Consider the following 26,336-nt stretch of genomic DNA (forward strand, 5'->3'; position numbering starts at 1 on the left):
TTTGTATAACATGTCTATAGCATGTCATTACTGTGGTGTGATGCATTGTGTCTGACTCTGTGTAGGATCTTCACCCTGTACAGTAAGTCTCTGCCACTGGATGTTGCATGTCGAGTGTGGGACGTGTTTTGTCGAGACGGTGAGGAGTTTCTCTTCCGCACGGCTCTCGGGATCCTGCGTTTCTATGCCGATGTCCTCACACACATGGACTTCATCCATATGGCGCAGTTCCTGACACGGCTACCGGAGCAGATCTCCACACACACACAGTCGCACACACTCTTCTCCTGTATCAGCAGCGTCAGCATGAGCTGCAGGAACAGGACTTGGACACAGGTGGCGCTGTCTTTCACCAGTCTCTGTTTCTGTGTTTCTTCTATATGAAGACCTCATTCTTCTTTTCTTCATGGCTGTGTGTTTGGGTCTCTTACAGGTGCTCCAGGCTCTGCAGAAGGAGTCGGAACATTCCAGTCCTGTGCTGAAGCATTGACCAATCACACACTCTCATAGAGACTTGAATAAAGACCTGTGTGTGTGTGTATGTGTGTATGTGTGTCTGTGTGTCTGTGTCTGTGTGTGTGTGTGTGAAAGCTAAACCTCCAGACTCAGGACTTCTGTTTGTGTAATTCAAACAACTTTTTTTGGGGAGTGAAGATCGAAGGCATCAGACTTAATGCAGTACACACACACACACACACACACACACACACACGTACTGCTGGGACTCGGACAAAGCAAGCCAAACGTTTGCTGATGGTTCCTGAACCTCTGCGTGAGACGCCAGTGGTGTTATTGGCTGCTCTGGAGAAGGGAAAGAACCTAATGACCAATCAGAGCCGTTGAAATGGTACCTGGGTTAGTTTGTCTGGTGAGAACCACGTACCACTGCACTAAATAGTAAGTTACAATAGTAATCGGCACTATAGGTACTTTTTTATTTGAAAGAGACAGCTATTTCCTTCCATGCATGCACTGAGCATGCGTGGACGGTTCCTCCAGTCTGCTGTCGTCCATCTGTTCATCCTTTCTTATTTTATTTCTGTGTGATGTATACACTATATGCTGTGGCATTACAGTTTCCCTTCACTGGAACTCAGAGACTCAGACCTGTTCCCAGTGTGCACAAAGTCGAGCTCCATGAAGACGTGGTGTGTGAAGGTTGGAAGAAGCTGGAAGAACTCGAGTGTCCTGCACAGAACCCTGACCTCAACCCCACTGAACTCCTTTGGGACGAACCGGAACTGGAGCCTCCTCACATGATCATCAGCACCTGACCTCAACATCACTAACGCTCTTGTAGCTGAATGAACACAAATCCCCACAGCCACGCCCCAAAATCCCCACAGCCACGCCCCAAAATCCCCACAGCCACGCCCCAAAATCTAGTGGAAAGCCTTCCCAGAAGAGTGGAGGAGGTTATTATAACGGCAAAGGGGAATAAATCTGGAATGGGATGTTCAAAAACACATGTGTGTGATGACCAGGTGTCTACATACAGTCTGCTCCGAAAGTATTGGAACGGCAAATCCAATTCTTTTGTTGTTGTTTTTTTTTTTTGTTATACACTGAAGATATTTTGGTTTGAGATAAAAAAGATGGAGATGAGACGATAGATCAGAATTTCAGCTTTCATTTCCTGGTATTTACATGTAGACGTGTTAAACGACTTAGAACATGGCACCTTTGGTGGCAGAGTAGCGAGATTATAGGTGAAGCAAAAGTATAGGAACAGATGTCTTGAAGTAAATGAAAGTAAATGACACTTAATATTCGGTTGCATGTCTCTCACTTTAAGTAACTGCATCAAGCCTGCCATTCATGGACATCACAGAATTGTTAGTTTATTCTCCTGTGAAGCTTCTCCAGGTTTTTCCTGCAGCTTCTTTCAGTAGTTGTTTGTTTCGGGGGGGTTCTCCCTTCAGTCTCCTCTTCAGGAGGTGAGATGCTGATCAGTTGGGTGAAGGTCCGGTGATGGACGTGTCCAGTCTAAACCCTTCCACTTTCCCCCTGATGAAGTCCTGTGTCGAGGTGGAAGTGTGTTTTGGGTCGTTGTCTTGCTGCATGATGAAGTTTCTCCTGATTCATTTGGATGCATTTCTCTGTAAACTGTCAGACAAAATGTTCCTGTAAACTTCTGAATTCGTTCTGCTGCTCCATCATGAGTTCATCATCAATAAAGATCAGTGAGAACGTTCCAGAAGCAGTCGTGCGAGCCCAAGCCATGACACTACCTCCACCATGTTTCACAGATGAGCTCGTATGTTCTGGATCGTGAGCAGATCCTTTCTTTCTCCACACTTTGGCCTTTCCATCACTTTGGTAGAGGTTCATCTTGGTTCCAGAACTTTTGTGGATCATCTCTGTATTTCTTTGTGAATTCCAATCTGGATTTCTGATTCTTACTGCTGATGAACGGTCTGCATCTTGTGGTACGGTCTCTATATTTCTGCTCTCAAAGTCTTCTTCGAACACTGTATTTTGCTACCTTCACCCCTGCCCTGTGGAGGTTGCTGGTGATGTCACTGACTATTGTTTTTGGGTTTTTCTTCACACAAAGGTCTCACAATGTTTCTGTCATCAGCTGTTGTTGTTTTCCTTGGCCGACCTGTTCCATGTCTGGTTGTTAGTACACCTGTGTTTGTTTGTTTTTCTCAGGACATTCCAAATTATTCAATGCTTGTGCAATGGCTCTGATAGATGTTCCCTCTTTTCTCAGCTTCAAAATGGCTCACTTTTCTCCTATAGACAGCTCTCTGATCTTCATGTTGGTTTATCCTTTGTAACAACAAATCTAATCTTCACAGCTGAAACCCAGAGTTCAAACCAAGAGTAGATATTCAGAGCTATTAATTGTTTAAACATTCACTTCAAAAGGGCACCCAGGCAGCAAGAAACATCTGTCAGTGACAGATGTTCCATTATTTTTGATCACTTGAAAAATGGGTGGGTTGAAACATGTTCTAAGTTGTTTAACATGTCTAGCTGTAAATATGAGGAAATTAAAGCTGTAATTCTGATCTATCGTCTCATTCATCATTTGATCATTTGAGTGTAAAGCAAAAACTAAAGTGGCCTAATAGTTCCAATACTTTTTGGAAGGGACTGTACTGTTGGTCATATATTGTATCTCTTAATGTATTTTGTTTTCATACTTCTGCTTGTTGAACTTATGTTTGTACACTGTTGTGCTGCTTAAAAACAAAAAAAAAACAGTGTTTGGTTTTGAAGTTTTTTTTTTTTTTTTCTTCTTTTTGCGTGCATGTTTGTTTTGTTCATTATATTATTTTCTAGTCTTTAAGATTATTGAGAATATCTACTGTTTTTATTTAATGCTTAAGCTGTCTGAAAGAGTCTGGATCTGCACTTTTCTCCCACAACACCAAAGTGTCCTCTGAAGCACTGGGACAAAAAACCACGAGCTTTGTGGACTATAAACAGATGAAAAACTAAAGAGAAGACCAAAGCTGCGCAACATTCTGTTCGATTAACGATCATGTCATGGATAGAAACGAATAATTTTAAACGCTTATTTTCTCTGATGTGTCACTGGTTTCTCCGAACTCTGTTTCTACAGAAGTTGCAAGCTAAGCCTGTGGTAAAGCATTTTTAGCACCTAAGCCTTAATTTTCTTCCTCTGTGCAAACACCCCTCTTCTCGCTTTTTATCTTCTCTGAAGTTCATCTGTTTTCTTTTACATGCCTATATTCTTATAAAGCTGGAGAATGAATGTGTTCTTGTAAGAGAATTAAAGACTTGAACTCAATGAAGAACGCCTGTTTAAACTAGCGCGAGGTGTGTTTTCTGTCCTCACAGTGTTTAATTTCATGAATATAGCCAGAAGACGAAGATTGTGATCAGATCAGATTTAAATACTAGCGCATGCTTGCACGCTGGGATTTAGTGTTCTCTGATTTTACAGACGTGATTTAGCATGTGAAAGGACTTTTTGAGTCAAATCGGCGTGCGGTATCTGATCTAAAAATAATGTTGAACTCAGTGTTGCCTCTAAATCGCACCGCACACTTCTATATGTATTCACGTGCTAGAACCTTTTTCCAAACTACTTTGATTGGATTTTGTCTCACTCATGAGTCCAAATGTTTTAAAAACGGTTCAGTCTTATTGCAGAAAATAGAATAAATTAAAACCACCTGCCTAATATTGTGTACAATTCAACACCTTGAACTCTTTGTCATGTTCCTCAAACTGTTCAACAGTGTGTGCAGTGTGTCAGGGAGCATTATCCTGCTGGAAGAGGACACTGATATTAGTGAACACCGTCACCATGAAGGGGTATACTCAGTCTGCAGCAGTGTTTAGGTAGGTGGTTCGTGTCAAAGTATCATTCACAGGAACGCAGGACCCAAGATTTCCCAGCAGAACATCCCAGCCTTCTTCCCATAGTGCATCCTTGTGCCGTCTCTTCCCCGAGGAACATGCACCCAGCCGTCTACATGACCAGGACACCTTCTTCCATTCCATTTTAATGTTAAGTCTGATCAGTGTATAGCGATTAAGTAGAATCCAATCTATGGTTGAACTGGACTGAATTATGTTTTGTGAGCTCTATATATATGGATTTTATTATTCTTTTATCTTAATCATAATTAGTTCTGTTTGGACTGGATTCTCATCTAAACTTTGATGGGATTCAGCTAGAACAGCTGTTTTTCCTTAGTCAGATCGCAGTTCTGTTCTTAGTCTAGATTGGATTTTGCTTTTTAGCAACGTTTATGCTAGGACTGCAGAACCAATGGACACAGAAAAAGAACCTCAACCTTAAAATCTGATGTCAGCAGCAGAAATGGTACAAGACAAACTATTCTAAACTATAGCTTTATCATCCATTTTTCCGCATCACAGGACGTTGTGCTGCTGTTTCATCTCATTATGACCGGGTCAGAATCTTTTTCTCATTATGCACCATTAACAATGAGAACCACTGGTTTTAGACGAGTAGTAAAATACAGTCTCGTGCTGTCACGAACCAGGATCAAAGAGTCCAGATATGAGCAATGGAACATTTCCATTGTTATCGAAAGCTTTGTCTTGCTATGGTTCTGACGGTGTTGTGGCAGATTCAGTAAAGTTGAGCTCCATCATTCACTGGTGATATTGTCGGGCAGATGAAGCTGTATGTTTGGGCCATCACTGGGACGTTGTTATTATTCAGACCTCTAAGTGTCTCTCCTCTATTCACACTTCTAATTTAATCTTCCCTTCGTTCATCTATCCGTCCATCTCTCCTTACATCTATCCGTCCATCTCTCCTTACATCTCTCCTTACGTCCTTATTTTTTCTGATCAAATTCTTTGTTTCTCCCTCCAGCCAACCATTTGCTTCTCAATGTACAGTATTTCCCTCTATTTTCTTTCTGCGCCTTGAGTTGCGGAGGATGTGTGCGTGTGTGTGTGTCTTGTGTGTGTGAGACTGAGATGTATGTGCAAAGTAGCATGCTGAATGTTATCTTGAATCTGATCTAACGACTCCTTCACTCTTCACTCATTTCTGTTTGACCACAATCAGGACTGCAAAAACACTGCACTGAGCACTTTCTTGCACTGATCCTGCACTGGGTATTTTTCTCCATCTTCATTCTTTCTCTTTTACTGTGTATTTCTATGATCTTTTTTTTCCAGCTGTTGTTAAAGCAGGCCTAATCCTGGAGTTCGGGGATCCTGTAGCACCCTCATGACTCCTACTTACAACGGATTTGCTTGAGTTGCTCAGTCTTACCACCTCAGACTCTCTGATAAGTCAGGTCCATGACCTTCTCCTTGGTCTTGCTGATGTTTAGGATAAGTTTGTTGTTCTCCCAGTAATAAGAAAACAGACCAATGTAATTTATTGATTATTTATTAATTATTAGTTGAATGTGTTTAGATCTACTCCAGTAGAGCTTATTTGTCTTGATTTTATTCATGTGTCTGATTAACACAATTCTGTGTGTGTGTGTGCGTGTGTGTGTGTGTGTCAACAAAGTATTAAAAGCTGATCAGATGTTTCTCTCTGTAGGTGAAATCCACAGCCAGGATCTTAGGGAAGGTGGTTTTTTTTTTTTTTTTTTTTTTTTTTTTGGTTTATTTGTTTTGTTTCCTCATAATTAAAGTTTTTCTTCAAACTGCCCCCCCCTTCCCTCCCCATCTAAACCACACTCTCCTCCTCCTGTGATCAGCATATAAGCCCAGTGCCGAGGTCATATCTGCATTATTGATTCATTTCACATCAAAACGATCATCATCTCCATCAGCAGCCATGTTCTCCCGTTCTCTCCTGCTGGTTCTGCTGGGTCTTTCCTGTCTTCAGTCCTTCACAGTGGCAGAGAGTAAGATTTTTACTTTTTATTTTTAAGCTATTTCAGATAGCATGGATCAATTATATATTGTTATATGTACTTGTAAATTATTTTATCTAGTGTTAGTGAGTCAATGTGAACTTATGTTATCATTTTAAAAGATTATCATCTTAAACATTATAACACAAGTCCAGTCTCAGACTGTAAAGCACGTGCTGCTGAATTTGTTGAGAAAACTGTCTATCACTTTCCATCCATCCAGTTTCTGTACTGCTATTACAACTGGGTGTCCATCACTTTATGAACCCAAAACGTTATTTCAGATATTCATTGACTCATGACTTTTATTTATCTTTAGACTTTACTCTGAAATAAATTGCTAAATAATGAAATGTTTTGACACAGCTGCAAACGGGGCATCATTATGCTGTTTCGAGTTTCACAAGAAACCATTCCCTGCAGCGAACGTTGTCTCTTACGAAGAAACCAGATCCGACTGTACGCTTCCCGGAGTCATGTATGTTTTTCTTCTTCTTTAAAAATTAATTTTACACTTCTCTTTGAGGATTAATGAATATTTGATTTGAGGTGATCACAGTTCTACACTGACCAATATCTTCTTTCCTCTGCAGTTTAACCACAAAAAAGGGTTTTCGCTTATGTGCGGATCCTGAGGTGGACTGGGTGAAGCAGATCACTGCTAATAAAAACTTGGGCAAGACTCCGGCGACAAATTAAAACATCTCTCCATGTATTAGCTTTACTTTGCAGAATGCTTCATTTCACCTAAATATGACTTAAAGCAATATGATGTCATAAGTAACAGGACAAAACTTTTAGTTAAACATACGCCTGTAGCTGCACGCAGCCATTTATTTTATCTTCTGCACAAATAAAGGAGACATTTATTACACATTATTGCCGTTGTTTTCTAAATACAATGTTTAAACAAACATGATTCACATAATAATAATAATAATAATAATAATAATAATAATAATAATAATAATAATTACTCTCGGCCTCTCGTCAGGCACTTGAGACGGTTCTGGAAGGTGTATTAATGCAATGAAATCAGTATCATACAGAGAGAAAATATAGAAGGAAGTCGAACTTACAGAGTGTGGAAATAACATTAGGGGAAATGATGCATAAGGGATATTGAGGTATAAGGTATACTGAGGTAAAAGTGATAATGGAGTATCAGTGATAATGAGGTATAAGGGTGTAAGGGATGCTGTGGTATTAGTTATAATAAAGTATAAAGGCTAATGAGCAGTAAGGAATAGTGAGGTGTAAGGGATATTTAGGAATAAGGTATAATGAGGTATTGGGGATTTGGTGTAAGAGGATCATTTGATGTATAAATGCTGAGGTATAAAGGAAAACGAGGCATAAAATTTGAGATACAAGAACTTTATTAGCTTATGCACAAACTCTCCGACAATGAAGTTCATAGTTACATGCAACTGTATATGATACATAAACAATGTTTAAAAAAAAAAAAAAGTTTAAAACTTGTGCAATATGTTGTGTAGAATTGGGGCAACATGAAAATGTAGCATAAAAATATGGAATATAATAACTAAAAGGCATAAACAGCAGCAGTGTTTATAAGAGATATACAGTAAATATACCCTGGTCATATTTGCATGAGGTGAGGTATTGTGCAGTTTCCGGTAATGTGGAAATTATCTGTCAAAGTTCCATTTACATTTTATTTATTTAGCAGATGCTTTTATCCAAAGCGACGTACAAATAAGAAAATACAAGGAAAAGATACACCAAGTGGAGAACAATACAAGTAGCGCTACCATACAAGATGTTTAATTGAGTTCTAGAGGCGAAAAGTGCACATAGTAGAGGTGTAAGAGCCAGTGTAAATGTAGATTTCCATCCATCCTCTATACTGCTTTATCCTTTTCAGGGTCACAGGGAAACTTACCACCTTGTGCATCAGGCACAAGGCGGGGTACAGCCTGGACAGGGTGCCAATCCATCGCAGGGCACAATCACACTCACACTATTTTTCACACACCCATTCATACACTACAGACACTTTAGAAATGCCATTCATCCTACCATGCATGTCTTTGGACTGGGGGAGAAAACCCCCACAGAACGGGGAGAACATGCAAACTCCACACACACACAGGGTTATGGCAGGAATTCAACCCCCAACTCTGGAGGTGTGAGGCGAACGTGCTAACCACTAAGCCTGTACTGTAGATTTTACTTTATTTATTTATTTTTGAAAGGGTTAGGGTGGGTCACAGAAGAGGTGGGTCTTTAACCGTTTTTTGAAGATAGTGTCGGATTCTGCTTTCCGGACTGAGGTTGGAAGTTCATTCTACCACTGATGGACTGTCAGGTTGAAAGTTCTGCAAAGGGACCTCGTGCCTCACCGAGTATTCACTATACCAGGCCTCGGTCGTTAAGTGATCGCAGGTTGTGTGAGAAAACATAAACTTCAAGGAGAGTGTTGAGGTAGGAGGGTGCTGTTTCAGACAAGGTCTTCTACATGAGCAAGAGCAACGTTTATGGGTATCGTTCTGTACAAGTGCACTCTCAACATTTATACACTCACAGTGTCAGAGTGTGTAAGGGAAAGATGGAGGTGGAAGTGAAACAATTACCAGATTTGGTAAGAGTGAACAGTGAGTGGGGAGGGTGAGAGGGATTCCTGAAGACACTGAGAGCCCATCGCTACTGTTGTAGATGTCTTACACTGACAGGAGTCGGTCCCTGTGATTTCCTTACAGTAGCTATCCTGATCACCTGCAGTACAGTTACCAAAACCACACAGCAATGCTCAGCAGGGTTTCAATGTACATCTGTAGAAGTTTCTGAGGACCTCAGGTGACTTTCAGGAAGTAGAACCGCTTTCATGCTTCCTTACCCAGCTGTGCCATGTTCTCTGACCAGGATAGATCATCACTGATATGGTCATCCAGGAACTTTGTAGTTGCTCACTCTCTCCACCTTGGACCCTTTGATCAGTGAGGGTGGGTGGTATCGTTCCACTCTCTTCAGGTCCATGTCCGTCTAATTGGTCTTGCTGACGTTTAGGGTGAGACTGTTGTAACGGGTGGGTATGGCTCAGGTGCTAAATGGGTTGGTCACTAATCATAGGGTTGGTGGTTCGATTCCCAGCCCACATGACTCCACATACTGAAGTGTCTCAGGGCAAGACACTGAACCCCAAGTTGCTCCTGATGGCAAGTCAGTGCCTTGCATGGCAGCTCTGCTACCATTGGTGTGTGTGTGTGTGTGTGTGTGTGTGTGTGAATGGGTGAATGAGATACACTGTAAATTGCTTTGAGTCAAAGCACTATATAAGTGCAGACCATTTCCCATTTGTATAATGTGCTATAAGGGATAATGAGGTATAAGATGTACTACTAGCAGCCCTAAATGTTCCTATGTTGTTTTAATGTGTTTAGATTCACTGTTTACTCTTCTCCATTAAAGATTATTTGTCTTTATTTTATTCATGTGTGTGACTAACACAGATGTGTGTGAGGAAATTGTCTACGAAGTGTCAAACGCTGCTCAAAATCTATCTCGTTTTAGGTGAAAACCACAGCCGAGTTCTTGTGGAAGGGGTGGGGGGCTTCGGTCTTTCTTAGTCAAAAGGAACTTTTTGTCATCTTCAAACTGCCCTACCCACCTCACACTCTCCTCCTCCTCCTCTGATAAGTTTATACGCCCAGTGCCAAGGTCATATCTGCATTATTGATTCATTTCACATCAAAACGATCATCATCTCCATCAGCAGCCATGTTCTCCCGTTCTCTCCTGCTGGTTCTGCTGAGCCTTTCCTGTCTTCAGTCCTTCACAATGGCACTGAGTAAGATTTTGCCCTTCTTCTGTTTTTCTTTTTTTTTATATTAGCATGCATAAATTCAATTCTGCTTTATCTGTTGAAGTCTGATAGAATTTGAAAGACACATATTCACCAGACATGAAGATAATACTATAAGAATGATCATCTTCCACGTTATAACACAAGTCCAGTCACTTCGACTCAGATTGTAAAGCACGTGTTGCTGAATTTGTTGAGAAAACTGTCTGGGAAATTGTGTGTTTGTGTGTGTTCACTGTACACTGGCTTCCTGATTTATATTTACAATCATACTTTCTGGCACTGAAAAAAGTGCATCACTTTATGAACCCAAAAATTATTTCAGATAATCATTACAAAGTTAAGAATGACTCATGACTTTTATGTATCTTTAGACTTTAGTCTGAAATAAATTGCCAAATAACAAAATGTTTGAACACAGATGCAAACGGGGCATCATTCTGCTGTTTCGAGTTTCACAAGAGACCATTACCTGCAGCGAACGTTGTCTCTTACGAAGAAACAAGATTTGAATGTTCAGTTCCCGGAGTCATGTATGTTTTCAACCCTGTTTCTTCTTCTTCTTTAAAATGAATTTTAGAGTTCTCTTGGAGGATTAATGAATATTTGATTTGAGATGATCACAGTTCTACACTGACCCATATCTTCTTTCCTCTGCAGTTTAACCACAAAAAAGGGTTATCGTATATGTGCGGATCCTGAGGAGGACTGGGTGAAGCAGATCATCGCTAATAAAAACTTGGCCAAGACTCCGGCGACAAATTAAAACATCTCTCCATGTATTAGCTTTACTTTGCAGAATGCTTCATTTCACCTACATATTACTTAAAGCAATATGATGTCATATGTAACAGGACAAAACTTTTAGTTAAACATAGGCCTGTAGCTGCACGCAGCCATTTATTTTATCTTCTGCACAAATAAAGGAGACATTTATTACTCATTATTGCCGTTGTTTTCTAAATACAATGTTTAAACAAACATGGTTCACATAATAATAATAATAATAATAATGATAATAATAATAATATGATGATGATGATGATGGGCGCACGGTGGCTTAGTGGTTAGCACGTTCGCCAGGGTTGGGGGTTCGATTCCCACCACTGCAATGTGTATGCAGAGTTTGCATGTTCTCCGAGGGCTGCGGGGGTTTCCCCTGGGTACTCTGGTTTCCTCCCCCAGTCCAAAGACATGCATGGTAGGCTGATTGGCGTTTCCAAAGTGTCTGTAGTGTATGAATGGGTATGTGATTGTGTGCCCTGTGATGGATTGGCACCCTGTCCAGGGTGTACCCCGCCTTGTACCCGATGCTCCCTGGGATAGGCTCCAGGTTCCCCGTGACCCTGAAATGGATAAAGCGGTATAGAAAATGGATGGATGGATAATAATAATTACTCTCTGCCTCTCGTCAGGCACTTGACATGGTGGTGGAAGGTGTATTAATGCCATGAAATCAGTATCATACAGAGAGAAAATATAGAAGGAAGTCGAAATTACAGAGTGTGAAAATAACATTAGGGGAAACGATGCATAAGGGATATTGAGGTATAAGGTATGCTGAGGTAAAAGTGATAATGGAGTGTCAGTGATAATGAGGTATAAGGGTGTAAGGGATGCTGTGGTATTAGTTATAATAAAGTATAAAGGCTAATGAGCAGTAAGGCATAGCGAGGTGTAAGGGATAATGAGGTGTAAGGGATAATGAGGTTTAAGGGATGAGGTTTAATGGATAATGAGGTGTAACTGATATTTAGGAATAAGGTATAATGAGGTATTGGGGATTCGCTGTAAGAGGATCATTTGATGTATAAGTGCTGAGGTATAAAGAAAAATGAGGCATAAAATTTGAGATACAAGAACTTTATTAGCTTATGCACAAACTCTCTGATAATGACCTTCATAGTTACACACTGTCACGTGTGCTGTAGTAGAAAATACTGAACATGATACATGAAAAATGTAATTTTAAAACTTGTGCAATATGTTGCATAGAATTGGGGAAACATGAAAATGTGGTATAACAATATGAAATATAATAACTAAAAGGCATAAACAGCAGCGGTGGTTGGAAGAGATATACAGTAAATGTACTGTCAAATGGTCATAATTGCATGAGGTGAGGTATTGTGCAGTTTACGGTAATGTGGAAATTAGTGACGTGACTTGGTATAGTCCCGTACAAGTGCACTCTCAGCATTTCTACACTCACAGTGTCAGAGGGTGTGAGGGAAAGATGGAGGTGGAAGTGTTAGAAGGTGACAGTAATGCTGCTGAACCATTTACCAGATTTGGTAAGTGTGAACAGTGAGTGGGGAGGGTGAGAGGGATTCCTGAAGACACTGAGAGCCCATCGCTACTGTTGTAGATGTCTTACACTGACAGGAGTCGGTCCCTGTGATTTCCTTACAGTAGCTATCCTGATCACCTGCAGTACAGTTACCAAAACCACACAGCAATGCTCAGTAGGGTTACAATGTACATCTGTAGACGTTTCTGAGGACCTCGGATGACTTACAGGAAGTAGAACCGCTTTCATGCTTCCTTACCCAGCTGTGCCATGTTCTCTGACCAGGATAGATCATCATTGATATGGTCATCCAGGAACTTTGGAGTTGTTCACTCTCTCCACCTTGGACCCTTTGATCAGTGAGGGTGGGTGGTGTCGTTCCACTCTCTTCAGGTCCATGTCCGTCTAATTGGTCTTGCTTAGGTTTAGGGTGAGACGGTTGTATCATGTGCTATAAGGGATAATGAGGTATAAGATGTACTACTAGCAGCCCTAAATGTTCCTATGTTGTTTTAATGTGTTTAGATTCACTGTTTACTCTTCTCCATTAAAGATTATTTGTCTTTATTTTATTCATGTGTGTGACTAACACAGATGTGTGTGAGGAAATTGTCTACGAAGTGTCAAACGCTGCTCAAAATCTATCTCGTTTTAGGTGAAAACCACAGCCGAGTTCTTGTGGAAGGGGTGGGGGGTTTTGTTCTTTCTTAGTCAAAAAATAACTTTTTGTCGTCTTCAAACTGCCCTACCCACCTCACACTCTCCTCCTCCTTATCTGATAAGTTTATACACCCAGTGCGAAGGTCATATCTGCATTATTGATTCATTTCACATCAAAACGATCATCATCTCCATCAGCAGCCATGTTCTCCCGTTCTCTCCTGCTGGTTCTGCTGGGCCTTTCCTGTCTTCAGTCCTTCACAATGGCACTGAGTAAGATTTTGCCCTTCTTCTTCTTTTTTTTTAATATTAGCATACATAAATTCATTTCTGTTTTATTTGTTGAAGTTCAGTTCTGTTTTATCTGATAGAATTTTTGAAAGACACATATTCACCAGACATGAAGATAATACTATAAGAATGATCATCTTCCACGTTATAACACAAGTCCAGTCACTTTGACTCAGATTGTAAAGCACTTGTTGCTGAATTTGTTGAGAAAACTGTCTGGGAAATTGTGTGTTTGTGTTTAACTTTCATTAGAAAGTTAAGAATGACTCATGACTTTTATTTCACTTTAGACATTACTCTGAAATAAACTGCCAAATAACAAAATGTTTTGACACAGATGCAAACGGGGCATCATTATGCTGTTTCGAGTTTCACAAGAGAGCATTCCCCGCAGCGAACGTTGTCTCTTACGAAGAAACAAGATTCGACTGTACGCTTCCCGGAATCATGTATGTTTTAAACCCTGCTTCTTCTTCTTTTTAAAAATTCATTTTACAAATGGAGGATTAATTAATATTTGATTTGAGATGACCACAGTTCTACACTGACCCATATCTTCTTTCTTCTGCAGTTTAACAACAAAAAAGGGTTATCGCATATGTGCGGATCCTGAGGTGGACTGGGTGAAGCAAGTCATCAAAATTAAAACCCCGGACAAGACTCCGACAACAAATTAAAACATCTCTCAATGTATTAGATTTACTTTGCAGAATGCTTCATTTCACCTAAATATTACTTAAAGCAATATGATGTTGTGTGTAACAGGAAACTGATTTATTTTACCTTTTGCACAAATTAAAGCACATTTATAACTCATGGACTCTTGGTTGCTTCTCTGACTAATCCCCTCTTTATCCAGTCACTGAGTGTTGGGCCGTGCCGTGGAGAACCTCCCCTGGGCAAAGTTTCTGTAGTGCCATACTCTTTCCATTTTTTCATAACGGAAAGAGTCCATAATGAATGGATTTAAAACACTGTTTCTTCTGGTATGTTCTCTAGCAAACTCTAATTTAAGGGTTTCACACTATCAGGGGTTAATACGTAATTATTAATAAAATTAGTCAAAATAAACAAGTAAATAATGAAGTAATTTTGCACACTATACTGATTTACCTTACATATTTATGCAAGGCACAGAGGCAGTCCCTCTAGGATTTTGCGATCGCAGAAATGAATACAAAATCAAGGAAATTTTTCGGGGGAGCTTGCAATTTCTCAAAATTACATCAGATTTTGGCCAAGACACATCATGTGACATCATCTCAATGCGCCTGTCATCACACCATGCAATCAGCCCAAACCCCCTTCGATTCACGCTCGTCGAACATGTGTTCAGCTAAATGGTTTAATTTACCAACAAACATCACTGCTAATTCAAGTAAAAAAGCCACAGCAAAATTTCTGGCCACAACAATAAAAATTCTTCATTCTTATCCAGAGCAACCTATGTTTATACATCTTATACATTTATACAGCTGAGCAGGTGAGGGTTGAAGGCCTTGCTCAAGGGCCTAGCAGCTTGACAGTGCAGGGATTTGAACTCATGAGATTGTCTTGTCACTAAACTACTGGACCCCTACACATAACATATTCCACATGTAAGCAAGACAGAACAAAACATTTTATCTGGACTGTAGTGATTAAAAAGATCACAGCAGAACTGGGAGCCTGAGGATAAGGGAAGACATGAAGGAGGATCAAACCATTTGGTGGGGGTGGGGTGGAGGGGTCACAAATATATACCTTTATATATATATATCTACAATGCAATGCAAGACCTTTACATTTAGGACCAAAATGATTACAGTAATTTCAATCATTTGAATTCGTTTTAATATGAAAAATAATCAATTTACAATTGGCAATATTACTCAGTAAGAAGTCATGTCCTCTTCACTGGATTTTAAACAAAAGATCCAATGGTCTTTTTGCACTGTCTCACTCTATCATCTGCCTTTATTATTATTATTATTATTATTATTATTATTATTATTATTATTTAGCTGTCCCAAAGAAAAAATGAACACCATTTGATTGTCTTTTCATCATCGATGTCTCTGTAAAAAAAAAAAAAAAAAATACTTATACAAAATTATTTACTGACCCTCAATTTGTTCCAAACCTGTACGCTGTTATATTTTCAGTGAAACGCAAAAGGAGAATTTAAGAAGAAGGTTTAACACAGCTATATTATGAAAGCCTCCCATACGACACAAAGCTTTAATCTTCTGCCATTTTATGGAATAGAGCTGTAATAGAGTGTGTGTGTGTGTGTGTGTGTGGGGGGGGGGGGGGGGGGGGGGTGTCTTCTTTTGTGTTATTATAAATCATTATGTTATCTTGTTTATATTGTTAACTTGTTTTAACACAGACCTGACAATGACATAGATCAGAACACAATGGTTACAGACACTTAAAAAAAGAGAATTTTTTTTTTTTTTAAAGAAAAATAGTTAAAGAACTAGATTTGCAAATAATATATATATATTTTTATTTTAATCACTTTGTCCTAACCACAACCTAAAACCACACTTGAGTCAAATCCGCACCATGCTCTAGTTGAGGTCTGAGGATAATAACACTCTTATTTTTAGTATTATTTATCGTTTTCTTAGAAAAGTGAGTTCACTGAAAGGCTACCAGTAAAGCCAGGCAAAATATATGCATAATATTCATTCTTCCTCTTATGTCTAATATACTGAAAACGGCTCTGTTAATGTTTCTTGTCTGGTCACAATAACACACGAATCAGGTAAATGTTTGCATCCCTGGATATTACTGTCGGTTTAACATGAACGTTTCTGTCATAAGACAGTTGTCAAATATTAAACGTTAGCTACTTAGCTCATATCTTACCTCAGACTCTTTCACCGTTACAACTGAAGCGTCGCGCGCGGATTCTATGACCGTGCTTCGATTTGATTAGCCAGAGCAAACATGTGAGTAGATCTTTAACGTCTTTGCCCAGCGTCCAGTCCAGTAGATGGCGGTAAAGCACCTTTAATCTGTTAAATCACCTCAACTCGATGAAGAGCTGCAGTATTTATTTATTTTTTGCTTGGATACGGAGATCTATATCCAACCGGGCTCATCATCTCTACTCTAAATACACTTTCAGACATTTTATTTACATTACAGCAGTTCTGTTCAAGCTATATCGCGACAGTTCAATCTGTCCGAGTTCAATAATAATAATAATAATAATAATAATAATAATAATAATAATAATAATAATAGTATTTGAAGTGGGTACATGTGTTGATTTTTAAATCCAGAGCTGCTCGGTGTCGGTTCACAGTTAGGCTACTGACTGGATCCTAAATGGATCTCTGCTTCATGTGTAATAGTGTCTCGTGCAGATAGCTGGCTTTTTACCTCAGTAAGTATATACATTTTTCTGTTTCTGATCGCTGTCAATTGCTAAGGATTAAGGTGCCGAGTAAGTTTACCTCAGCTAACATACCTTCAGCTAAATTAGGGATTGGATTAGCCACAAAAGTGGATCTGCTACAGAAACCTAGATGGTTCATGTTTAGAAAACAAAACTGCAGTCACTGAAGTAATACTATGCAAATACAATACTGTTTTGCTATATATATATATATATATATATATATATATATATATATATATATATATATATATATATATATATTTTTGATATAGTATTTTTTTTTTTTTTAAATACTTTGCTGGGTCTGCATCAGGACCGCTGTCTGCCATTTAGCGACCTCTGGTTTCACCCATCATTAAGTATTTCTGCTGCTTGAACATACCACTACTTTACTTGCCTGGTGCTTTTCTTGATGGTCTTTAGTCTCTGGTGATACCACAGCCCCTAAAACGAAGCTGTAGCATAAATCTAATGTGTGGTCACATGTAGTAGCTTCTTCTCATAGTGATTTACTGAGGCTGGCAGTTCAAATTTCACAGAAGAAAAAGAAGCTGAGTTCATAAAATAGTTCTCTATCCTATTACGCTGACTACTTTTGAGGGCGGAACCAGAATTACTGAGGAAATGTTTCATGCTGAATAGAATGGTCTGCATATTTTGCTTACAAAAAAAAAAAAAATCCTAGTGGATTGGCACCCGGTCCAGGGTGTACCCCGCCTTGTGCCCGATGCTCCCTGGGATAGGCTCCAGGTTCCACATGACCCTGAAGAAGAATAAGCAGTATAGAAGATGGATGGATGGATGGATGGATGGAAATTCCTAGTGAGCACAAACATAAAAGTTCTTTAGTATTGAATACAGATGTACACATGACTTTTTAAAGCAATATCCCATTTCTACAGACATGAGACCAAAGACAAACACCACATAAGCAAGTGTGTTGACTGTAATAAAATTTTAAAGGCATGTAAGCTGCAAGGAAGGTTGTAAGGAACTCTTTAACACAGTGGTCATGTCTTCCCTTCAGGAGGCAGAGCCAGAAGTCTGTATCAGTGCATATCTTATGACAAGCAGGTCCTTTTGGTGCATTGGGACAATGATCTTTTGTATTTTTCACATTATTGAATTCAATTTTTGTTCCCCTCTCCCCACAGATAAACAGTAACATGATGCCCACAAGAGACTCCAGTAGTCAGCAAAAGACTGATATTCTTTGTACTATGACCAGTGAAGTACAAATGCAGACTGACCTTCACCACTGCTCAGACTGTGGAAAGAGTTTTACTCACCGGAGTATGCTCCAAAGACACCAGCGCATTCACACAGGTGAGAAGCCGTATAATTGCGCACATTGTGGGAAGAGTTTTTCACAGCTGATCAGTCTCCAGCTACACCAGCGCATTCACACAGGAGAGAAGCCATATGATTGCTCAAAGTGTGGAAAGCGTTTTGCTAGGCAGAGTAATTACCACCAACATCAGCGAATTCACACGGGCGAGAAACCATTCATCTGTGTACAGTGTGGGGCAAAATTCACTCACAAGGGTAATCTCAAAACACACCAACGCATCCATACAGGAGAGAAGCCGTATCACTGTTCACAATGTGGAAAGAGTTTTGCTGACATTAGTAATTGTCTACAGCACCAACGAACGCATGTAGGAGAAAAGCCGTATCACTGCTCACAATGTGGGAAGAGTTTTAATTTACAGCGTAATCTCCAACAACACCAGCACATTCACACTGGAGAAAAACCGTATCAGTGTTCACAGTGTGGGAAGAGTTTTAATCACAAGAGGACTCTCACGCGACACCAGAGTATTCATTCAGGAGAGAAGCCGTATTACTGCTCACAGTGTGGGAAGAGCTTTAATCGAGAGTGTAATTTCCAAACACATCAGCGCATTCACACCGGAGAGAAACCTTATAGCTGTCCACAGTGTGGAAAACGTTTTAACCAACGGAGCGGTCTCAAAACACACCAGCGCATTCACACGGGAGAAAAGCCGTATCACTGCTCACAGTGTGGGAAGAGTTTTAATCAAAAGGATACTCTAAGACATCACCAGCGCATTCACACAGGAGAGAAGCCGTATCACTGCTCAGAGTGTGAAAAGAGTTTTACTCATCCGAGTACTCTCCAGAGACACCAGCGCACTCACACGAGAGAGAATTCCCAACAGTACTGACTGCTGAATGAACTACAGTCATACCATCCCATCCACACTGGACAAAAACTGTATAAATACTGCACATTATGAACCGTTATTAACTTATTTTGAGTTAACATGACTTGTGTAAAGTGTCGCTATTTGTTTTGCTTTCCTGTTGTTGAATTACAGATCTTTACTCCAGAAATAAAGAAACCTCCCAGTAAACACCTGTTATTAGTAGATATGCTAACCCTATATTATAACATGTGAAAGAGTAGGCTGGGAGGAAATACTGAGACAATATAATAATAATAAGAAGAGAAGAATCTTGTGACAGTTTGTAGATGGGGCATAGCAGCCATTTTAAAAGTGTCAGTATATAACTCACCCCCCAGAGACTAATTCTAATAAAGAGTATCAGTCTTAAGAATCTAAGCAAACATGGACAGCTTTCTTTCAGTGTCTCCTATAAATCCTAAAAAAATCCTAAAAAATGTCAAAGCGTCCATAACTCAGTTCTATGTGAGAGTATACAGGTGCATCTCAAAAAATTAGAATATTGTGTAAAAGTAAATTTTTTTTCTGTAATTTAATTCAAAAAGTGGAACTTTGTTAATCTTGATGATTACGGCTTATAGCTCACGGAAATCAAAAATCCAGTCTCTCAAAATATTCAATTAAAGAATTTATAATACAGAAATGTCGACCTTGTGAAAAGTATGCTCATTTATGTGCTGATACTCGGTCGGGTGTAACCCAGCCAAGGCTATACAATTATAGAATTATTCTGGAAATTATTTAATTTGACATGTAGGGCAATTATTATGATTAGTTTAATACACAGAAATTACTTTTGTATTCTATGTACTTTAATTCATATTTGAAGAGAGACATGTTTTGTAAAGGAAGTCACGATTCAGTCAAAATAGCTAGCTGCCTTGTGACATTTTAGTTAATTGAATCTTGGAATGTCGGCGCTCATGTGCTAAGAAAGAACACAGAGATATGCGCCATTTTATTTTTCTACTTTATTGTGAAGGATGTTTGCAACACATTATACTAAGAATTGTATGGTATTTTATGTTTGTTCAAGGTAATGCAATTAATACCCATTGCAGTTCTTTATACTTCGTGGTTATTACTCAGATTATGGGTAAATGTATTTGTGAAATTGAAATGGTACTAAACAGTTGTACAACATTTAGAAATATAGTCTTTACAACATGATTAGGCTTAATGATTAATAATTTATTTTTTTGTGAATAATCCTACGCTGTTGTTGTTTCATGCACATTAACTTTACGGCATGTTTGTCCTCCTCTGAGCGGAACAAGAGCAACAATTCTTTGAGAGTAGGTGGGTTCTCTTTCTTTTTCTGAAGACCGAGGTCAGTAATAAGCACATCATCCCAGCAGCCTCAGCAAAACTGCCTAAGAAGGTGACGATCTGTCTCAGATTGAGAAACCCCACCTCTACAGACAGTCTTGCTCAATGTCAACTGCAGCCTATGGAGATAGTTGGAAGGTTTCTCACCTGTGTTCTGGAGAGTATTCATAAACTTTGCAAACAAATCATCTCCGTCTTCAACTATGCCAAAAGCTGAATCTAGTAGCTCAATATAGGCCCTTGGGGCAGCTTGAGGTCCCAATGGTTTGATAATGTCTGCAGCTGGGGGTAAGAGACTTTCTATAATTCTCCTAGCTATATGTATGTCAGACATAGATGGGTCTTCTAAGAAGAGCTCAATATTTGTTTGCCATGTATCATAATCTGTCTCACCACTTGGACATGGATATTTCCTGGAGAAGGTTCTGAGCTTCGATGATACAAACAAACCCTTTAAATGTGATCATGTATGACAGAAGCAAACAGTCTGGGACCTATGTTACCTTCCAGACAAATGATAACAAATCAAATCATTGTCCCTTTCCACCTATCCAGATTTATTACAAATACTGTGTACATTTATTTTTTTTAAAAACTACTGTATTTTTGTGAATTGGTGACGGTTAATCACTGAACAGTGGAGAAGTTCAACAAAACAGACTTCATGTAAAAACTGTAATGAATTTCCTGATTACACAACTGCACTTTCACCATGGAGTATTAGCACATTTATAGAAGGGGTGTATTTATTTATAATCACACTCTGCGGTGTCACCCAGATAAGGACAGGTTCCCTTTGAGACTGGTTCCTCTCAAGGTTTCTTCCTCGTATCGTCTCAGGGAGTTTTTCCTCACCACTGTCACCTCTGGCTGCTCATTAGAGACAAATTAATACATTTAAAATCTATATCCTGAATTTATATGTTTCTGTAAAGCTGCTCTGGGACAATGTTCACTGTTAAACACGCTGTACAAATAAAACTTAACTGAACTGAATTAAATGGGTAATCTTGGAAGGTGAATTTCAGGCTTATTGAATAGAATAGAGGGAGATTTGAGTAGATCTTTGGCCAAACGCTGTCCAGTAGGTTGAGGTAAAACATTGAAGAAGAAACAATAGCTATTTCTCCCGCTATGTTTATGACCAAGGTTTTTATTTATTTATTTATTTATTTATTTATTTATAAATAAATAACAGCATTTGGAGAGATAAAGTTTGTTGCGCTTTAAATCCAAAGGTAAGTTAAAATGAAACTGCCCTGCTGAATAGGCTCCAGTATAGGCTCCAGGTTCCCCTGTGACCCTGAAGGAAGGATAAGTGGTATAGAAGATGGATGGATGGATGTTTTTGAGTAATGCTTTGAATATGAAATGATGGTTTCACAGGAGGCACAGTGGTTTAGTGTTTAGCACGCCTGCCTCGCACTTCCAGGTTGGGGGTTCGAATCCCGTCTCTTCCCTGTGTGCATGGAGTTCGCGCGTTCTCCCCATGTTTCGGGGGTTTCCTCTGGGTACTCCGGTTTCGTCCTTCGCTCCAAAGACATCTGTTGTAGACTGATTGGCATCTCTAAATTGTCCGTAGTGTGAGTGTGTCTACGATTGTGCCCTGCAATGGATTTGCACCCTGACCAGGGAGTCCCGTGTCATGTCCCTTGAGTCCCCTGGGATAGGCTCGAGGCTCCCCACAGCCCTGTGTAGGATAAGCTGTACAGAAAATGGATGGATGAATTTTTCAGAAAATGTTATATTTAAATGAATAAGCTATTACACAGTAACTCGAAGCTAATTATACGATATGAAGTAGATCTGTAAAAAGTTTCACATCTACCTATACGTCAGTTCACACAAACTCAAGAGCTCTATTAGCTAGACTATGAATGTCAGTGGTTTAAACCCAACACTACACATGATAAGAAAACACACTATATGAAGTAGTGTGATAAATGTCAGGCACACAACTCTAATTTCTAACACAATTTCAGGTTTATTGAACAGTATATAGCAGGGGTTACCAAACTTTTCCAGGTCGAGGCCCCCCAAATGGCATTAACATTTGACCGAGGCCCCCCTTTTGCAAGATGTCTTTAAAACACATTAAAAATACAGATTTCTGAATATATCCCCCTTTTGATTAATTATTACATGTTACATCTTTACATTCCATTATATTAGGAATTGATTGTGTGTGTGTGTGTGTGTGTGTGGTTGTCTGAGAGTGAGAATTTATTTTTCACACCAAATTGTTGAGGCCTCCCGGGCGCACCCTGGCGGCCCCACTTTGAAAACCACTGGTATATAGGGCAATTTGAGTAGACATTTGGCCATTAGGTGGCAGTAAAACACCTTTTAGATGTAAAATCGCCGAAGAAGAATCCATTTTTTTGCCTGTTTGTTTACAATACAATATTTTCTCCTCAGCGACGGTTAAATCTGATCGAGTTTTAAATAATAACAGCATTTGGAGAGGATTTATGTGTTGATCTTTAAACCCTGAGGTAAGTTAAAGTGAAAATGGGTCTCTGAGCTGCTGGGTGTTGGTTATCAGTTACTGACTGGATCCTAACTGGATCTGCTTCATATGTAACAGCTGGATTTAATCTTTCAAATAAATCAATTAAGATTCTGACTGATAGTAATCCTTTTAGAATTTGCTCCAGTTTTGTAGTTATCAGTTGCTAAGGATTAAATTAAGTTAGTTCACCTCAGCTAACATTTCCCCCTCATGTGCTAAGGATTATTATTGATTGGATCATGTTGACTTTTGGAGAACTTTTTTTTAAAGAGAAAAATGCGATTTATTTATTTATTTATTTTTTTTTAGCAACAATCTAGTCAGCTAACTGTCATGAGTGAGGTACACTCGCCGTCCACTTTATTAGGAACACCTGCACATTTTATGCAGTTATCCAATTAGCTAATCATGTGGCAGCAACACAATGCATATAATCATGCAGATACAGGTCAAGAGATTCAGGTAATGTTCACATCAGACAACAGAATGGGGAGAAAGTCTGATCTCTGTGACTTTAACCGTGGCATGGTTGTTGGTACCCGATGGGCTGGTTTGAGTATTTTAGAAACTGCTGCTGATCTCCTGGAAGTTTGCACAGAATGGTGCGCAAAACAAAAAACATTGAAGGCAAACACAGACTCCAAAGGTGACCAAATGCCTAGAATAAAGTCTAGATGTTGAAAGCAGTTAAACACAGCTGAGCAATAACAAACACTCATGAAGCTCTAAACTTCATGGTGCCTTAAAATGTGGTAATAATAATTATAATAATAATAATGGACATTTTATTGTCTGCAAAATATAAAAAAAATAAAAATAACAAAAACCCCTAATAAAAACAGTTGGAAAATGGAATTGATGGATCCCTAATTCCTTAAATTTGGGGCATTGGGACAAAACTGTTTTATATATTTTATGTTACTGAGTTCTTTTTTTTTTTCTCCTTAGACATACACAAAAACATGGTGCCCACAAAAGCCTCCAGTAGCCATCAAAAGCCTTCCGGTACACCTGAAACTCTCACCAGTTCTTCACAAGTGAAGAAAAATCTCAACACCTGCTCAGACTGTGGAAAGAGTTTCACTTCCCAGAGTAAACTCCAAATCCACCAGCGCATTCACACCGGAGAGAAGCCGTATCACTGCCCGCAGTGTGGAAAGAGGTTTAGTTGCAAGAGTGCTCTCCGAAGACACCAGCGCGTTCACACCGGAGAGAAGCCGTACCGCTGTTCACAGTGTGGGAAGAGTTTTAATTGCAGGAGTACTCTCCGAAGACACCAGCACATTCACACCGGAGAGAAGCCGTACCACTGCTCACACTGTGAGAAGAGTTTTACTCGATTGAGTGTTTTACGTGAACACCAACGAATTCACACAGGAGAGAAACCATTTATGTGCTTACAGTGTGGCAGAAGTTTTACTCAGCGGGGTAATCTCAAAACACATCAACGACTGCACACGGGCGAGAAGCCGTATCACTGCTTGCAGTGTGGGGAGAGTTTTAAACACAAGACAACTCTCCAGGAACACCAGACTATTCACTCAGGAGAAAGGCTCTATTACTGCTCACACTGTGGGAAGAGTTTTAATCGAGAGAGTCATTTCCAAATACACCAGCACGTTCACACCGGACAGAAGCCGTACCACTGTTTGCAGTGTGGAAAGAGCTTTGCTCGACCAACTACGCTCCGAAACCACCAGCGCATTCATACCGGACAGAAGCCGTATCAGTGTTCACGGTGCGGAAAGAGCTTCGCGCAAATAAGTACTCTCCAGAACCACCAGCGCATTCACACCGGACAGAAGCCATATCACTGTCCGCAGTGTGGAAAGAGCTTCTCTCTGTCAAATGCACTCCGAAGACACCAGCGCACTCACACGGGAGAGAAGCCGTATCACTGCTCCGATTGTGGAAAGAGTTTCAATCAAAGAAGTCATCTCCGCACACACCAGCGCATTCACAGGCTTACAGTGTGGGAAAAGATTTTACATTCAGGGTCATCTCGAACCGCAACGCATCCCTAGAGAAGAGAAGCCATATTACGGCTCATAATGTGCGTCAATTTTTACTAGCATTAGTAATTCACACAAGACGGAAGCCGTACCAGTTCTGAGGAATGGTACGAAAACATGCATGTAGTTACTATTGAGGACACTGAGTTGTGTGTGTGTGTGTGGGGTGTGTGTGGGGGGGGTGTGGGGGGGGGGTGAATAATGTTGTGAATAATTCTAAGACTTCAGAATTAAGTTATTATTTTGGTGGATAAACAGTGTAATTTGCGAGGTGGGTATGTATTACTTTTAAAATGTAGTTTTCGATATGTTTGCATCATGCTCAGTAGATTTTTTTTTTCACAGCTTCAATATCCTCACATGATGTTTCTGCAACACCACATGCAGCTACAGCTTACAGAATCAAGTGAGTGGCACAAGATGGTTTCAGCTGTTGAGACAGACACTGGTGAAATTGAACTTAGGACGTACTGTAGGCTGCCCCAACAACCTCATGTTTTCCCCACCACCACCAATTAGGTCTCCCCTACCATACCACAGCTACCAACCCAGAAATATGGAGGTCTTCCTCCTAGTCATATGAAGCCAGCCAACCTCATCATTTCAGACTGTTCCTCATTGCTGAGTCAGGACGTGGCGTAACACACTCAGATGAAAATACTGTCTGCCCATTCGACATGCATGAGCTCAGATGCCCACCTGGTGATACTTTGATTCATAGGAGAGAGAGAGAGAGAGAGAGAGAGAGAGAGAATGAAGCCCCTCCTACCCAGAGAGCATGGCCAGTTTTGCTCTCTTGGACTCCCGGGCACAGAAGGGTGGGGCATCTTTCGGATTCAATCTCACAATCTTTGGATGATAGGGCGAACGCTTCTCTTTTGTTTCACTCTGGAACTAAAATAGTATTTTATTTTAACCAGTAGAAGTTTATTATTTAAAAAAATATAGATATACATTCATTTCAAATCTGATGACTGCAAGATGCTCCAAAAACACTTGGGACAGTTGAGTGTTTACCACTGTGTTACATCACCATTTCTTTTAATGGCACGTATTAAACTATTTTCACTCTTTTCTCAGCTTCAAAATGGCTTGCTTTTCTCCATAGACAGCTCACTCATATTCATGTTGGTTTATCCTTTTTATCTTTTGGTTGTCTTCACAGGCAAAACCCAGAGTCCAAGAGCAGATATTCATGGCTATAAACTCTTTAAACAATCAATCTAAAAGGGCACACCTGGGCAACAAGAAACACCTGTCAGTCACATGTTCCAATATATATGATCTATAAATATGTGTGGGTTCAAACAAATGGTGCCATGTTCTAAGTTATTTAACACACCTATGTTGTGTCCCAAATGACATACTGTACACTATGCACTATGTATTCTACTGTCTAGTGTATCAATTATAGAAGGGTAGTATCATCTCAAATGGAACACTAATCTTTTTTTCACATCAAAAGTATTAGCCGTTT

General features: G+C 39.7%; 3 protein-coding genes across 4 annotated transcripts in view; all 3 read left to right on the forward strand.

Annotated features, from left to right (window-relative positions):
- LOC108267705 (TBC1 domain family, member 14) overlaps positions 1 to 3,782 on the forward strand; it is a 30,452-nt gene extending 26,670 nt beyond the window's left edge. Inside the window, exons 14-15 of the mRNA XM_053681748.1 lie at positions 66 to 336; positions 434 to 3,782. Coding sequence (XP_053537723.1) covers positions 66 to 336; positions 434 to 490 — 328 coding nt within the window. The 3' untranslated portion in view covers positions 491 to 3,782. The remainder of the gene's footprint in view (positions 1 to 65; positions 337 to 433) is intronic.
- Positions 3,783 to 5,985: 2,203 nt separating this feature from the next.
- LOC100304588 (small inducible cytokine A3) lies at positions 5,986 to 7,211 on the forward strand. 2 transcript variants are annotated; one of them, XM_017470958.3, is made up of 4 exons: positions 5,986 to 6,046; positions 6,177 to 6,326; positions 6,702 to 6,813; positions 6,929 to 7,211. In XM_017470958.3, the coding sequence occupies exons 1-4, from the start codon at positions 6,001 to 6,003 to the stop codon at positions 7,032 to 7,034; spliced, it is 414 nt and encodes a 137-aa protein (XP_017326447.1). In that variant the 5' UTR covers positions 5,986 to 6,000; the 3' UTR covers positions 7,035 to 7,211. The 2 variants fall into 2 exon arrangements, with proteins under 2 accessions (XP_017326447.1, NP_001187097.1); NM_001200168.1 differs by lacking the exon at positions 5,986 to 6,046 and having other exon boundaries at positions 6,223 to 6,326; positions 6,929 to 7,209.
- A 9,161-nt stretch (positions 7,212 to 16,372) lies between these two features.
- LOC108267093 (zinc finger protein 850) lies at positions 16,373 to 25,934 on the forward strand. Its single transcript, XM_017471062.3, is given in 3 exon segments — positions 16,373 to 16,781; positions 17,951 to 19,041; positions 23,905 to 25,934. Coding segments are annotated over 2 exon segments (2,046 nt in total). The 5' UTR covers positions 16,373 to 16,781; positions 17,951 to 17,962; the 3' UTR covers positions 24,872 to 25,934.
- Positions 25,935 to 26,336: the final 402 nt, after the last annotated feature.

The sequence above is a fragment of the Ictalurus punctatus genome, chromosome 7 (genome assembly GCF_001660625.3).
Source record: "Ictalurus punctatus breed USDA103 chromosome 7, Coco_2.0, whole genome shotgun sequence".
Taxonomy (NCBI): Eukaryota; Metazoa; Chordata; class Actinopteri; order Siluriformes; family Ictaluridae; genus Ictalurus; species Ictalurus punctatus.